The sequence below is a fragment of the Salvelinus fontinalis genome, unplaced genomic scaffold (genome assembly GCF_029448725.1).
Source record: "Salvelinus fontinalis isolate EN_2023a unplaced genomic scaffold, ASM2944872v1 scaffold_0645, whole genome shotgun sequence".
NCBI lineage: Eukaryota > Metazoa > Chordata > Actinopteri > Salmoniformes > Salmonidae > Salvelinus > Salvelinus fontinalis.
In genome coordinates, this window is record NW_026600854.1 from 1 (window position 1) to 16,626 (window position 16,626).

The window sequence follows — 16,626 nt, forward strand, 5'->3', positions numbered from 1 at the left end:
TATCATCCAACCATTAGGACTACCACTTCCTGACCTGACCACCCCCCCTAGGATGAGATAAAGGTCAGTGCTATCCAGAAAATTTGGGACATCCCTACCCTAAATCCTAACCTTAACCCCTACCTTAACCATTTACAACCCGTTGGATTACATAGAACACGTAGTGATAGCATGTGTCTCTATGTCTCGACCACTCACGTTGGTGACCACGTCGCTCTCGGGGTCGTTGCAGGCGCGGTACAGCGTGGAGAGCAGCAGCTGCAGGTGCTGGGTGCAGTGGTCCTCAGCGTGCAGCAGCAGGGCATACAGCAGCTGGGCCGTCTTGACCCGCGTGCCCGCCACCCAGTCAACCACGTCGCGGGCCAGCGCCGGCAGCAGGTTGGACAGGTTCCTCACCACCAGCTCCCTGCAGCCCAGGCCCGGACGCGCCACTGGGAGGAGTAGAGAGGTGGTGGTGGTGGGGGGGGTTAGAAAGTGCAAGAAAATGCCTACATGCATTAGCCTACTAAAAAGCACACAAATGGACCAATTAAGATTTACATCTAAGGCTCCGTTTGCACCAATTATGGGCAAAAGATCTGATCTGAATGATTGGTTCAAAAGACCAATAATTTGGCAAAAGATCTGAATTGGGCAGCCTGTAAATCTACAAGTGCTAATACGTTAACTGTGTTGTAACTGTGTTCTCCTATTTCTAACTGTGTAATAGAGACAGAACAACTGTTCCATAGCCTTCTGGCTCAGTTTTGCTGGAGCATTTTACAAGATTTCTTTTCAACAAAACACTTCAGTAGGCAAGAAGGGAACATCATTTGTTGGGTGTTTTCTGCTGTCACAGTGATACTGCTGATGGAGAGAGAGGACTGCATCTTACTCTACAGTCTAAGTCCCATTTTCCAGACATGTACTTTTTGGTTTTACGATTGAGATTTCCTCTCCGTGGGACTTGTCAGAGCAAGTGGAACACATTTTTAAATGAATAGCCTCCACATGCTTCTTCCCTCCCTCTCTCCCGCCTTCCCTCCCTCTCTCCCGCCTTCCCTCCCTCTCTCCCTCTCGCTTTCCTTCAGTAGCCAATGAGCAGGTCTCCCTCTCTTTCTATGTCTCTTTTGCAGGCTGCTAATGAGAGAGGAAGAGGGGAAGAGGGTGATCAATCCTACAGAATCACACAGGACAAGACAAGCCGTTTCTGGTTGTGTCCCAGTTGTCTGACACTGACCTGTTCAGACAGGAAGGGGGCCATGTTGGATTTATGACTGGCAGGGAGAGACTCAGCCAGTATCCATCAGCATTATCACTGTGTGGAGCTGGAGACTGACCCAGATCTGCACTACACAACCGGACGGTCATGTTCATTAGGCACCAAACGGATGAAAACTGACTAAAACAAAAAGGGACTATATGGATTGTCCAATAAGAAACAGTAATTTACCATTACCAGTTGCAAAACGTTTAATGTTGCATGCCCTAATGAACACCACCCAGGACACATACGGGTACCCAACACTTAGCCTACCTATGGGCAGCAACCAGGGTGATCACGTTCATGTTCACGTTCAAACTCATCCTTAGCCCCGGGCCTGGGTTATCTACCCTCGCCATCGCAGCAGCACCTTCCTACAGTATATCTGAGGCAGCTACACTGTCATTATTACTGCAGCCTGCCTGTCAGACACTGGGTTAAAGCCACTGCACCTGCATAGTGGAACTTCCCTTTTAATAAACCCTTCATCATTGTAACCATCACCCTTTATTGAATTGTTATCATTAACTTAGTACCAATCAACATACTCCTATGGATTAAATCAACGGACAGACATATAGGGTTGGGTAAAACATTAACAAGGTGAGATTAGGACAATGGAATCATTTATCCTTCATGCATACAGTTCATCCCATTGAAATTCAACCATCTTTTAAGAGGCGAGAGACCTGATTAAGATGCAGTGTCCACACTTCAACCACAGGTTGTTGCCTGGTCCCATATCTGTTTGTGTCGTCTTGACAACTCTTAGGGTCATTGTGTACGGTTACATGCACACAAAAATAGGATTATTGTGAAGTCAGATCAATATAATAGCTCCATTTAAATATTTACATGCTTTGCAAGAAGAACGATATCCCTAATAATCCTGTGAACATGGACACATCTGAAATCAGGCTACCTGATGGCACTCAGATAAACGCAGAAAATGGCTGCCATAACCAGTTTAATATATAATTATTAGTGTGCATGTAAACATACTCATTGTCACATCTTGACATAAACTGATCTGGGACCAGGCTAATGTGGTGAGTGCGTGTGACCGTCATAGAAACAAAGTGCCTTCCCAGTGTAGCCTATGTAAAATAAAGTGAAATCAGGTCAGGAGGAAAACGGCAGGGTTGCTGCTGTAGATAAAGGCCTGCTGTCTGTCTTCACCTGCTGAGTGGGATGGAAAGTCAGACAGGACAGACAGACAGGACATCACCTCTCCTTCCTGAACCCAGCAGGGATACGAAGAGATGAAGGGCTTCCTCATTCTTCACTACAGTGCTGACAGACATTATTAATAGGTGGTAATAAGCACTTGGGGAGGTAACACATGCTGGGTGTTGTCCCTCCAATGGCCTGCCCTTGCAGCTTCTCACACAGGGGTGGGGTGGTGCGTGAATGGGGTAGTCGCGAGTGTGTGTTTGTGTGTGCCAGAAAGAGAAAGAGAGAGAGAAAGTGGGAGGCCATTGGAGGGGGAGGTGGGTACCAGCCCTGCAGAAAACCCCTCTAGTCTCCACCCAGCCTGCACACCACATCCACACGTTAGTCTTAGTAATGAGGGTGTTAGGGGGCAGAGTGCCGACAATAATCGCCTATTAGTCAAGCACTGTGTCATAGGAGAGCCTTGTATGATTGACGGAGCAGATCTAATGACACATAACCTGTAGAATACCTAACCCGCAGGCCAATAGAGATGAGTAATATATGGAGGCTTGGAACTCCACCATGACGAAGCACTCTTGGGGAAAAGGGTAAGCACAGTTGGTTTATGGTCGTAGCTCATACGTATTTTTTATTTTTTTCGGCCAAATCTAAAAGAATAATTCAAGGATTTGTATAAAAGTTGTCTGCTCAAAGACAGACAAGAAGGCAGTACTTCTTATTACAGAAAACTAATGTTGTATAGAGAAAAAAAATCATTTAAACCTAGTCCCAACAAAGCTATAAAAAAAAATACTGTTCCCTTCTTTCCTTTGATTAAAATATAATTAAGACCCCATGATGTGAATAACTGAATATTTAACGAGTCATGTATAAAAAAATATTACAATTAAATCAATGCAAGACAAGAGCAAATGATCCCACGCACAGAGGTGCAGATGATGAGTTACTATAGCTTGGAATTCAAACTGACATGCTCCATTTCACCATGGTATCCGTTTGGATTTCAGGCTACACAGACAGGAATGTGAGAATCCTGCTATATTACAGCAAGCAGAAGTACAACTGAAGAAATTAAGCATATTGGGGATGGATAGATAGGCTTGATGGATCATTGACAGCACAGCATCCCTCCCCAGCCCCTACAGCCCTCTCTCCATGCCCAGACTGCTCTGACGTCAATCATCGATAGATACATCATGCCCTCAGAAGACAGTTCTTCTTATTAATAAAGGCAGCTGAACCCCACGCTGCGTCTGACCTACTTTCAGAGGAAGGAGTACATAACTAGATCGGTGGAGGAGGAGGTGGTTGTACAGAGAAGGCCACAACAACAACTCACACGGTTTACACTGGCTGATGTTCTTCAGGCTGTATCAATGCACCGATGAACTTTCTTCTTCATTATTGTAATCAAGACAACACCCTGCATGGGACAGGAACTAACTAACCTTTCCTCAATGGGCTACATTTACTGAAGGCCTTGTACATTCACTGAAGGCCTTGTATCTCTCTGCAGGAGACAAAATCCAATATATTTATTTGGTGCTTTGTTTTTCTTGTCTAGCCTTCTTTGTGTGAGAAACTTAACCCTGTAAATACTTTTTTTTTGGAACCAACCAAAGATCCTGTATTCACTTTCTATGTCAATTGAGCGCCGCAATGGTACATTGTTGTTTCGGGCCTCCGAGTGGTGCAGTGGTCTAAGGCACTGCATCGCAATACTAGCTGTGCCACTAGAGATTCTGGGTTCGAGTCCAGGCTCTGTCATTGCTGGCCGCGACCGGGAGACCCATGGGGTGGCGCACAATTGGCCCAGCGTCGTCTGGGTTATGGGAGGGTTTGACCGGCAGGGATGTCCTTGTACCATCGCGCACTAGCGACTCCTGTGGGGGGGCCGGGCGTAGTGCACGCTGACACGGTCGCCAGGTGTACGGTGTTTCCTCCGACACATTGGTGCAGCTGGCTTCCGGGTTAAGTGGGCATTCTGTCAAGAAGCAGTGCGGCTTGGTTGGGTTGTTTTTCGGAAGACACACGGCTCTTCACCTTCGCCTCTCCTGAGTCCGTACGGGAGTTGCAGCGATGAGACAAGACTGTAACTACCAATTGGATACCACAAAAAGGGGTAAAAAAATAAAATAACAAAATGGTACATTGTTTCATCTCTGCAGTAGTAGTGATGGAGTTCACTTACCTCCAGCAGGGTAGAGGTCAGGTGGGGTCAGGAGGAAGTCCATCTTGTCCTTCAGGTCATCCTCATTCTCCTGCTCCCACAGAGCGCCTGTCTGCCTCCACAGGTCAGCAGCTCGTTGACTGGAAGGGAGAGAGACAAATATAATGATAATGCATGTCCATCCCTGCCACGGCGGACCCAGAATTCAAACCCACGCCATAACCACGCAATGTACAAACAACACAAAAGCCCAGCCTTGTTGGCTGCTACTATTCCCTATGTCACACCAAACCTACTGTATAAGTAGGTATCTACAGTAATCTGCACAAGCAAACCGGATACAGTATGTATGTATTTGTGGCTGCATATTTCCTAAGTCTGAGTGAGTGAATGGGTGGTATCAAAGGCAGGGTGGTTAAGGACTGGGTCAGTCTTTTGAATTAAAGGCAGTCAATTCAGGAAGTAAACTCAAATTACAATTCAAAATTGGAAAAAACGGCATCTATTGTCAAGGAGTAGAAGCTATTTATTTGGAAAGTTTAAAACAAATTGAATTTTGAATTAAAATCTCTTCTTGAATTGACTGCCTTCAATTGGACTTGAGCCCAGCCCTGTACAATAGGTACCTAATCTCTGGGATGTCATCGCTGAGGCTGCTCAGTAGGAGGGGGATGAGCTTGTGGAAGTAGGAGTATCTGTCTCGCAGGTGGAGCAGCCAGTCACCAACAACCACAGTCACAGCTTTTCTCACCTGGAAGAGAGAGAAGTGGGATGAAACCCCCAAAAAATTCTTAAGTGAGGAAAACACCTTGTATTGTAATGTAGTAACTAAGGGTTCTCAAAGTGTTTCACTCTGTGCCTCCCTTCCTGCATTGGGGAACATCCCGAGCCCCCCTGTGCACGCACCACGTCTATTTCTATGGACACAAGTACTGTTCATGACACAAACTGTTAACACCCCCCATGTTGGTGTAGAAAATGTTGCAGGTTTAATGCTTATTTCCTACAATTATACACATTTTGTCATGGGGTGCAAAGAAAATGTTGCAGTTTTAAAGCAAATGTTCTTGCAATTCTAAACATTCTGCCATGTCTAATGTGTATTCATGTGATATTTGAGTGACAAAAACATTACAACAATATCTATGGGCTAAAAAAGGGAAATAAAAAATGTTAGCTGACATGGGCTAGTTGATCTGGATATTTCTGACAAGTTATAAATAGCTCTAAGTTATGCAATGACTAACATGACTAGAGGAACTGATGACGCACTACCCAATATTTTAATTGTACCTTGTGCGTTCTACTATTACAACTTTCAAGAGTAAATTTAACGACGGGCTGAGTACGTTTAAAAAAAATCTAAATATATATATATAAAAAAAAATATTGGGGGGGGACCCCGCCAACCCCTCACGTGCCCCACAGTTTGGGAACCACTGTAGTAACTGTTTGTGTAAAAGAAAAGCAGCCTTTATTAATGTTGGATTGTTTAGATTGATCAGTTTGTTTATTTTGGTAAGACAAACATTTATACCACATTTATCTAACAAGGAAAATAATAATATAGATTAACTCAGTAATTACAGAATTAGTCTAATCATTAACACTAAATGTCACTAGGAGTATTTGAGAATTATCTGCCAGATTTGACAGAATGAGTCTAATAATCTAATCATTAACACTGTCACTAGGAATAGTTGATTTGACAGAGCCAACCTGTGGTGAGTCGTCAAACAGCCTCTGTGCCAGGTGAGAGAGCACATCGTCCACGTTCTTCCCCGTGCCGTACTGGATGACCGCTCCAGTGGCCTCGATGGTGGACACACGCACACGGGAATGCTGATGGGAGATGGTCTGCATCAGGGGCTTGACCAGGCTCTCTGCCTGCATGTGGAAATGTTCTGGGGATAGAGAGAGAAGCATTTCAAACAAGATGAATGCAAGGTGACTGTCACTTCATGCCACAGTATACATTAGGGTATGATTTCCTCAATCTTTTCAATAGATTCAATGGTTATACATGTATTCAGAGAGACCATACATAGCTAGCTTCGTAGGGCATGCATATCACAGATAAACAAATTATTTTGTTATTGTCCCATTGTCTTTATTTCTATTAACTTAATTAATAATTCATATTTATATTAAATGACAACCTGGTAGAGCGTTGGAGTGTGTACAAAATAACTTATAGCCACAAAAAACAACCACTCTGACACAGCTTGGTCAGGTGTCCATGCAATGTGCAACCATGGCAACCCTATAAGATAAACTTTAGCTAACACAGCTAGCTAGCTAACTAGTTAGCCTAATGTGTGGGCTAACAAGAATACACACAGTATATTCTCAACCATTTTACCTGGCACACTTTTTGCAAAATGAACAGTGCATTTGCAACTCTCCCTTTTGACGTCTGGGAAAGGGTCGACAATAGTTCTCTGTAATATCTTCATCATATCGTCGAGGTAGGGAGCTAGGTGCCTGCCACACACCTCCACTGTGAGAGTCAGAACCTCCACCATGGACAGCCTAAGTTCCTCCGCGGGCTCCAGGATCTCTTTCCCGCCGAGCCGCTGCGTCAAAGCGGGCATGAGATAAGGCAACGAATCCTCCGGTTGAGGAACACACCGAATAAAATCTCCAAGCATGTGTATGGCAGTCTCTCTGCATCTTTCCATAGGATCTGACAGGCATTTCAGGAGCGACTTCAGCAGACACGTGAAAACCTCCTGCAACACGCCGCTCGAAAGCCCTTTATCAATAGTTTCTCTTTTGATTGCTTCAAGCGCTCGTTTTCTTGTGGTTTTGCTGTCTTCGTTGAGACAGTTTAGATGTCGAGCAAGCGCTCTCAGAACCTCAGAAGCAGCACGTTCTTCTCCGGCCGCCATAGTTGTTGCCATTTTCACTGTTGCTATGGTAACGATCCGCGTTGAGACAAACATACTTGCTTTACGATAACTCTAATTCAAACCTTAAAACTTTATTGACAACTATCGCAGTTTCATGCAATGCAGTTGAAATGAATCTACATCTATGGAATAAAGATTTGACATAATGTATTTTTGTTACAGAGAGGAGTCATTGATGTGTATGTTGAATAGCATGATGAAATAGATATATCATATAATATAAATAGTATCACTTATAATATAACAATATAATAACTGTAGTATAACAGAGTTGGAATATGGTGCTTTAATATCACATTCTTCTTTAGGTTAGGATTATGATATTTTATTAAGTCTGTCAGTAACACAACTTGGCAGAGCCCAATGATGGACTTTGTATCACAGCCTCATAACTAAAGGGCAGAAAATTGTAATTTGGTGCTTTCTCTGCATGAGCAGGTCAGGAGCAGGTCAGGTCTGTCAGTGTCATCTGTCAGAGAACCTTTTCTCTGTCTGATACTGCTGAGAAAAACAAACAAACACCTGCCCTCTTCTTATGAAACTGGTGTATTGAACATGACACGATGATGTGGAAATCCACATAAGGAACGCCACGGCACATAATTATTTAAACATTTCAAATGAGTAAAAGGATTGTAAGCTTGTTGCTGGCCTCGTGAGTTGCTTTGCGGCTGAATAAAAAGTGACAGATTGACGTCATTGAGACAGACGCAGAGCGAGCCCCAGCGAAAGAAGCAACCGAGCAGCGGCAGTTGCAGCGGCAGAGCATCTTCTCTAGCTAGAGTAGCCTACCTTGCAAACAACATCCGTAGCCAAGAACCTCTGAGCATCCCGGAAAATAACGGTAAGGAACTGAATGGCACAACGAATATCTTATCTGCTAAAACCTCAACGTGTTGACGTATTTATCAGCAAATGAAACTAGGCTTGAATATTGCTTTTTGTTTTGCCATGGTTGTGATTTGGTTGTCATCTTATGTGAGAGACATGAAAGATAGACTCGTGCCCGGAAACACTTAAACAGGTGCTCTAGTAATGCTACTTAGGAAACATTTGATTTTCACAGAAAAATATATAATAGCTAGCTTGCCAATTTTAAATGTTAGACATTGAGGCCAATGATAAGCTAGCTGCCTTACATGGAAATATGGAGGAAATATGGAGGTTATGGGTTTATGATAGCTAGCTAACGTTATCTTACCTAGTTTTAGTTTTAAGCTTGCTAGCTAGCTATGTATTAGCTAGTTTCAGAGGCTAGCTACAGTAACACATCAACCGTGATGGTTCCTTGTAATTTAAATAGCGGAAGTGAATTTGCGGAGGCTTTGTTTAGCTATCTCTGTCCCAAATCTGACTGTCTTTACATATTATTTAATGACAGGCTACCTTGTTGTCAGAAGCTATTACATAGTTTAAAAACCACATGATTTGAGAATGCATCCTTTTTTTGACAGTGTTGCTGATGTGGGCTAGGCTATGTAAAGGTGTAAATAGATTCAGGTGACACTAAACAATATGCTCCTCTAGATAGTGTGACTGTAACTATATTGTAACTATGCATTACACCTGCAACAGGTAGTGAAGTATGATTTGATCACGTCAAGGTATTGCTCTGATAATCTAGTAGGCTAAGTGTCTGTGGTCATCAACAAGCTGTATTAATTAATAGGCCTCTGTCTATTGTAGTTTGGCGATCCAGCCCCTATCACATTTAAAGAAAATGAAAACTGACCGAGACAGACACACAAACAACCAGGGGCTGATATTTCTCCTCATTCTGACAACCTCTCCTCTTCTCCCCTAATCTTCTTTCTCTCACTCTCACTTTTCTCTCTTTTTATATATATATATATATATATATATATATATATATATATATATATATATAATCTCCCCTTCTCTTCTCCTCTTCATCGTTTCCTCTTCTCACCTTCCCTCCACTCCTCCTCTTATCTCCTCCTCTCCTCTACTCAACTCTTCTCATCTTCTCCTCTTTTCCCTTCTCCCCTCCTCCTCTTTCCACCTCTCGTCTCCCCCTCTCCACCCCTCGTCTCTCCTCTTCTCCCTGTGTCTGCTCTTTCCTCAACCTCCCCTGCTCTTCCCTCCCCTCCTCCTCTCCTCTTTCCACCTCTCCTCTCACATCCTCCCCTTTCTTCTCCCCTCCTCTTCTCTCCTTCTCTTCTCCCTTCATCTTCTCTCTCCTCAACCAGCCATCCTCTCCCCCTCTCTGCAGATAAACCAGATAAATAACATGGCCACCTCCTCCTCCCCTAATCTGGAAGAAGATGAGAGTCTGAAGGGCTGTGAAGTGTTCGTGCAGAAGCACAACATCCAGCAGATCCTCAAAGAGTGCATTGTCAACCTGTGCATCGCCAAGCCTGAGCGTCCTATGAAATTCCTGCGGGAGCACTTTGAAAAGCTGGAGAAGGTTTGTGAATTTCCCTAAATCTCCCCTTATTTGAGACCTAAAGCTCCCTTGAAATTTTTACTGCATCTTCGTTCTTTGAAAATACATTTTTACCAACAATAAAATTTGTTGTTTGTGACTATCTATTTAGTTTTTTCGTCTATAGTGTCATTGTGAATGTATGTCAGTAATGTTTTTGTTTTCTTATGTGGGAATCATTTCTGTTGAATTGCACTCTGCAGAAAAGCAAGGATTTGCTATCAATGTATTGACATGTAATACACAAATTAACTAGAAGGCATTGGAATTGAGCTGAGTAGAAGCTATAATTGTTGTTTCATTTCACTGACGTGGATCTATTTTCATTAATTGATAGTCTGTTACATCAGAATACATGAGAAAGGAGACTCTGTTATGCCCATGTTTTCTTGTCATATCCTCAGTATATTTGTAAATAGATAGCCTAGCTGTCAGTTTCATGATAATACTACATTTGTCTAATTGAGCTTTCAACTCCACACAATGGTGGGGTACATTAGCTGAGGGCCTGGGAGCATTAGGGGCACAGAGACAGGGACAGTCTGTGCCCCATTCACAGACACACAGGCTGTGTTGTATGGACGTTGTCTATCCACAAGTGTCTGTGGGACAGACAGAGAGAATAACCTGTTAATGTCTGGTGCCTGGACTGACAGATTACGGAATAGAACTACAGAATGGTGTGAATTTCTCATGGGTTAGAGAAAAGAGGGGATAGAACAGGAAATAAAGGAGGAAATCTCTCTCTCTGAATGTATTAGCTTTGGCTGGCACCTCTGTAGCGAGATGCGTTTTAGATGAGCCCAGCTAGTGCGTATATTCAACCTCTGGAGCCCTCAGCCCTTGAAAGTACAGGGTCCTGTCAACTCTTTGATAAGTTAGGATAGTTATTTATTTATTTCACACACGCCATGTTGAGGATTCAGCAATGGCTGAAGTATAGGCTATGTTAAAGGGAAATGTAACCACAATTCTACTTCATATTCTTCATCTCCAGCACCACTCCCAACATCAACATATGTGAAAATGATGCGTTTCTATGTTTTGTAGTAATAAAGACAGAGGAAAATAAACCAATTAGTAAACACTTATCTCTATCTTTTTTTTAAACATTTGCCTTTAAGGGAGCTTTTTTCCTATAGAATAGAGTATCTTTATTTTTCCTAGAGGGAACTTTGGTTGTGGTGTTGCACTGTCGCCGTTCACTACATTTATGTCAAATTCTTATGACTTTATTCCCATGACTTTCTTTGTAGTAGATGTGTAGGCCAAGTGGTATTGGATTTGGTTAGAATACCCTGAATCTCAATCAGGTGTTTTCTTTATGACTGTTTTTCAGCTGTTGGTACGCTAAGTTTTAGCCTATTACGGAACTGTCCACAGAGAGGCCGGAGGTGTCATCTGATGTGTTTGAAAACAATGGGCTCTCAGAGAAATGAATAGACCACAGAGTTGTCTGGTACACTGAATGGTGGTAAACCCAATAGCCCATGGTGACTCCAGGTCTACAACAGAAGGAGTGATTGTGTGACCGGATCAGATACAGAAAGGGGATGAGGTAGGTGAGGACTGAGAAGTGAGCCTAGGGTTGGTTTTGCAGTCTACTCCCGTCAATGCAGCGTGTGTGTGTGTCCGTGAGTACGCTCGCGTCCATAAGGGGTGATTATCCCAGTGTGAATTTATGGGAGTCATCTGATGATACTTTACTGTGTGTTGGTTCACACACCACTATCTGATGATTGACCCAGTTGCATTGTGAAGGCGATGCAGTGTGGAGTTCCTCAGTAGGGTCTAAACCCCTCAGACTTCTAAAAGGCTCAGTAGCCTTTATATTCCCTTCTAGTCATTTATCTGAGACGAGTCTTCCGCAGCAGCTTACAATAAACACATTGAATACATGGAACAACCAACACATGACTCAAGCACAGTAAGTAAACGCTTCTTCAATGCATGCTTTGGTTTTTACCCTAACACTACACAGCTGATTTAAATAATCAACTTATTATCTAGCTTTGATCATTTGAATCAGCTGTGTAGTGTTAGGGCAAAAACCAAAACGTGGAGCCCTTGGGAACCCGAGGACTGAGTTTGGGAAACGCTCCTTTAAACCTAGTCCTGGACTAAAAAGCATGGTCAGGCTTAATCTGTGTCCGAGAAGCCAGTCCTTAGTGTTAGTTAGTCATAGTCACTGTGTTGGAATAGAGTGGTCGCTGGAACTCCGAGTTCAATTACACAATGGCTTTAAAAGAAGGCCTCGTTCTGGTCCAGAAATCACCATAGGTTTTTACTCTACAACGGCTGTAGCTGTAACTAATCCTGTGCATCCTCCATCCTTCTGTGTTGTGATATTATAGAGGATTACCCAGGCCAGGGAGCGTGCAGCACACAGCATGTGTCACAGGGATTGTAATCCAGCTCTTTCATTCATTTTACAGATTATTACGGTTGGCCTACCCACAGTTCTTTATGCTGGGCTTTTATGCGTGATAATTTACAGTTCAGAGGTGTGTGTTTGTGTATGTGCCTCTGTATGTGTGTGAGTGTGCACGGTACACGTGTGAGTATCTGTGTATATGCACGTGTGTGTGTGTGTGTCTGTGCGTACCTGTGTATGTGCACGTGTGTGTGTGTCTCTGTGAGTACCTGTGTGTGTGTGGGGGATGGTGCCCCTGTCCTAGCTGCAGTGCTAGCCCCAGCAGGTTTCTGTTGTCAAGGAGACCATGGAGCATAGTGTGAAACAGAGTGATGCTAGTCTGGTAGGGCTGAATCTAGAGGGAGACAAAATGCTGCAGAGAGAGAGAGTGTAAAGTTAAAATGCTAATCGGATCACTTAGGCTTTACCATGACATGTGTATTGGAGATGCTGCCAAATGATATCGAATGCCTGTCCATTTTCTATCATGTTTACATGATCTTTACAGATAATCTGAGTTTAGCCTATACGACATTATGTGGTCATGACCTGGCTCAGATGCTTCTTTATGAGATGGTATATGATTCTGAAGGATCTTTGTCTTTGTTACATTAAGTAGTCCACAATGCTGTCCACATCCTTTAAGAACATGTAGCATACAATATGAATCCTCAATATGTCATGTTGTTACTGAAGCTCACTTCATTTCAAACACCACAGGCCTAATAATCAACCCCACTACAACAGTGTTGTATCATATTACTTAGCTAGCTAGCCAAAATTGTCTCATATGATTTAGCAAGCTAGCCCTCCTAGTCTCATATGATTTAGCGAGCTAGCCCTCCTAGTCTCATATAATTTAGCGAGCTAGCCCTCCTAGTCTCATATTACTTAGCTAGCTAGCCCTCCTAGTCTCATATGATTTAGCTAGCTAGCCCTCCTAGTCTCATATGATTTAGCTAGCTAGCCCTCCTAGTCTCATATGATTTAGCTAGCTAGCCCTCCTAGTCTCATATTACTTAGCTAGCTAGCCCCCCTAGTCTCATATTACTTAGCGAGCTAGCCCTCCTAGTCTCATATAATTTAGCTAGCTAGCCCTCCTAGTCTCATATGATTTAGCGAGCTAGCCCTCCTAGTATCATATTACTTAGCTAGCTAGCCCTCCTAGTCTCATAGAATTTAGCTAGCTAGCCCTCCTAGTATCATATTACTTAGCTAGCTAGCCCTCCTAGTCTCATATAATTTAGCTAGCTAGCCCTCCTAGTCTCATATGATTTAGCGAGCTAGCCCTCCTAGTATCATATTACTTAGCTAGCTAGCCCTCCTAGTCTCATATAATTTAGCTAGCTAGCCCTCCTAGTCTCATATTACTTAGCGAGCTAGCCCTCCTAGTCCCATATAATTTAGCTAGCTAGCCCTCCTAGTCTCATATGATTTAGCGAGCTAGCCCTCCTAGTATCATATTACTTAGCTAGCTAGCCCTCCTAGTCTCATATAATTTAGCTAGCTAGCCCTCCTAGTATCATATTACTTAGCTAGCTAGCCCTCCTAGTATCATATTACTTAGCTAGCTAGCCCTCCTAGTATCATATTACTTAGCTAGCTAGCCCTCCTAGTATCATATTACTTAGCTAGCTATCCCTAATAGTATCATATTACTTAGCTAGCTAGCCCTCCTAGTCTCATATTACTTAGCTCAGTGTGTGTGTGTGTGTGTGTGTGTGTGTGTGTGTGTGTGTGTGAGAGAGAGAGAGAAATTGAGCAGCCTTTCCAATATTTCAGTGCAATATTGTTTAGACTGCTGAATTTCATCAGAAAACAATTAAAAAACTCACGCTAAAGACACAACCCGCCTGGCTGTAACTACTCTATGTGAAGTGACGTTGCTGTGTGTGTGTGTGTCGGGGGTGACACTATACTTGATTCTCTATTCATGTAGGGATGTGATGATGATGATGAATGTGTTTTGGATGTTCCTGTTGGTTAAGACGCTCTTCCTGAAACACATCAACTTTTGGGTCAGTGTTTTTAGGATTAAATCTTGCTCTGTGGTGTTCTGCTGTGAGGTGAACAAATCTGGAGTCTAGAGCTTGTTTTCCCTTTCTCTTTTCTCTCCTGTCTTTGTATGTGCTGTGATTCTCGATATTTTGTTTATTTTTTGTTTATTAAACAACTATTTGACCGACGGCGGTTCAGTTATTTGAATTCCATTTAGTTCGTATTTTCCCCCTGTGAGCTCAATGTGCACGTTACACCGTTTCTTTAGAGATAAATCAGATCCAGCCTGAACTGTGTGATGTAGAAGGGACTTGTAGTTTCCAACAGGCCAATATTCCACATAGTTTAGCGCATAAAATGTGGTAATTAACTACAATGACAATAATCCATTGTGCATCTACTTGTCCGGTCTGTGTTTGTTTTACGCCTGCTACGGAAGAGACAGGAAAATGCACGATCGTGAAGTGATATAGAGAGCATCTGCTGCTTTGCGAGGTATCTCTACCTGAAAATACATGATCTAAGTGATTGATAGTTGGTATTCAGCAGTCATAAAGTAAAGTATGCCTTATTTACTTTAAAGAACTACTAAAATAGCGATTTTGTCAGACAGCATAGGAAGCAGCTGTAGAGATGAGATGACTTGGAATGAAATAATAAAGTCATCAAATAAAACAAACGCAATATACACAACTTAATATTTTAGTAAAGTAATGTGAATGTCACGTCTGCTCCTGCTTCTCCCTCCGGCGTACAACGTTGCCAGAGTACTAACCACCGGTCCTGGGAGTCATCATTACGTACACCTGGCACTCGCGTTTCACGTGCACCTGTGAATCATTATGATTCACACCTGGACTCCATTACCTTCATCATCTCCTCCCCTTTAAATGTCACTCTCCCATGTTCACTCACCAGTTGGAATTGTTCTTGTGTATCGGCTTTCTGCCTTATGTTAGTGTCGTTTTGTTGTTTTATTAAAACGTTTCACCTGCTTCTGATTCACCGCCCCATCATTACAGAGAATAACTGATGGGTTATACGTGATAAGCAGAAATGGGCAGTAACTACCATCATGGGACTTAATTGTTTTATTCTGTGTTACAGCATTCAACCCAACTAATCAAAACCGACCTTAAAAAGCACGAATCACTCAGCCCTATATGACTCCCTTCTCGCTCTCTCTCACGCTCTTTCTCTCTCAAACACACCCACAGACAGTCACTCATTCACTTACTCTCTCTCTCTCTCTCTGTGTGTGTTTGGGAGAGAATGTTCTGTGCCCTACAGATGAGCTGTTGACAGATGATCTAACCTCTGACAGACTGTCTCTCTCTGCACTCAGAGGAGAAGAGAAGAGTTGAAATGAAAGGAGTGGCTTTTAAATCATTTTCATCACCATCCCTCTCTTCTCTATCTCTCACTTCTCTCTCTTCTATCTCCCTGCCTCTCTTTCTCTTGCTTTGTCAGGCTCTTCTTCATCAGTAGTTGGTGACGTGGGTTATGTTCTAGTCTGTACGGGTGTTATTCAACTTTTCTCCCCTGTCACACATCTGAGGGGGTAACCTAGGCAACCAGAGAACAGATAGCCTCCAACTCTGTATTTAATAGACACGGAACCCAAGTAGTGATGCACCGATATGACATTTTCCTTTTAAAAAAAAACCGATACCGATATTTAACATTTTTGCAGCCTTTTAAGTATTCTAGTACAGTTAAATAGTTAACCCACACACATGGACGCAGCGGTCTAAGGCACTGCATCTCAGTGCGAGAGGCATCACTACAGTCCCTGGTTCGAATCCAGGCTGTATCACATCCGGCCTTGATTGGGTGTACAATTGGCCCAGCGTCGTCCGGGTTTGGCCGGGGTAGGCCGTCATTGTAAATAAGAATTTTGTTCTTAACTGACTTGCCTAGTTAAATAAAGGTTACACACACACACACACACACACACACACACACACCACACTGACCCAAAAGTTATTTTGTTGGCATTTACCTATGTCCCCATTACCAGTAAAACATAATCAAAACCTATTTCTTTCACTTATTTGCTGTGCTGTGTGCTGTTTTGTTGTTAATTTGTTCAGTCGTTTCATTCTCAACCAGGATTTCAATGGAACGCCATTTGGGTCTTTGCGTGTCAAAAAATATACTATTTAACACTATTTGACAATTAAGCTTGTTGACCGATCAGGACCTGAATATGACTGCACGTCACAATAATTTAACGTGCTCATAATTTTTTTACGTAGTTATTACACA

At 42.8% G+C, this 16,626-nt stretch overlaps 2 protein-coding genes across 5 annotated transcripts in view; one reads left to right on the forward strand and one right to left on the reverse strand.

The window, feature by feature from the left end:
• Positions 1–198: 198 nt before the first annotated feature.
• Positions 199–7,549, reverse strand: LOC129846903 (dynein axonemal assembly factor 5-like; the record flags this gene model as incomplete). The annotated part of the gene is made up of 5 exons (XM_055914712.1): positions 6,952–7,549; positions 6,309–6,493; positions 5,216–5,340; positions 4,611–4,729; positions 199–431 (listed from the first exon to the last, which is right to left on the reverse strand). Coding segments are annotated over exons 1-5 (1,245 nt in total), but the record flags the coding sequence as incomplete, so codon positions are not given.
• Positions 7,550–8,015: 466 nt separating this feature from the next.
• LOC129846904 (cAMP-dependent protein kinase type I-beta regulatory subunit-like) overlaps positions 8,016–16,626 on the forward strand; it is a 56,232-nt gene continuing 47,621 nt past the window's right edge. The window contains exons 1-2 of one of the 4 annotated variants that reach the window (XM_055914715.1): positions 8,016–8,345; positions 9,712–9,929. In XM_055914715.1, the coding sequence (XP_055770690.1) occupies positions 9,753–9,929 (177 nt within the window). In that variant the 5' untranslated portion in view covers positions 8,016–8,345; positions 9,712–9,752. The remainder of the gene's footprint in view (positions 8,346–9,711; positions 9,930–16,626) is intronic. The other 3 variants (XM_055914713.1, XM_055914714.1, XM_055914716.1) reach the window with 3 other exon arrangements.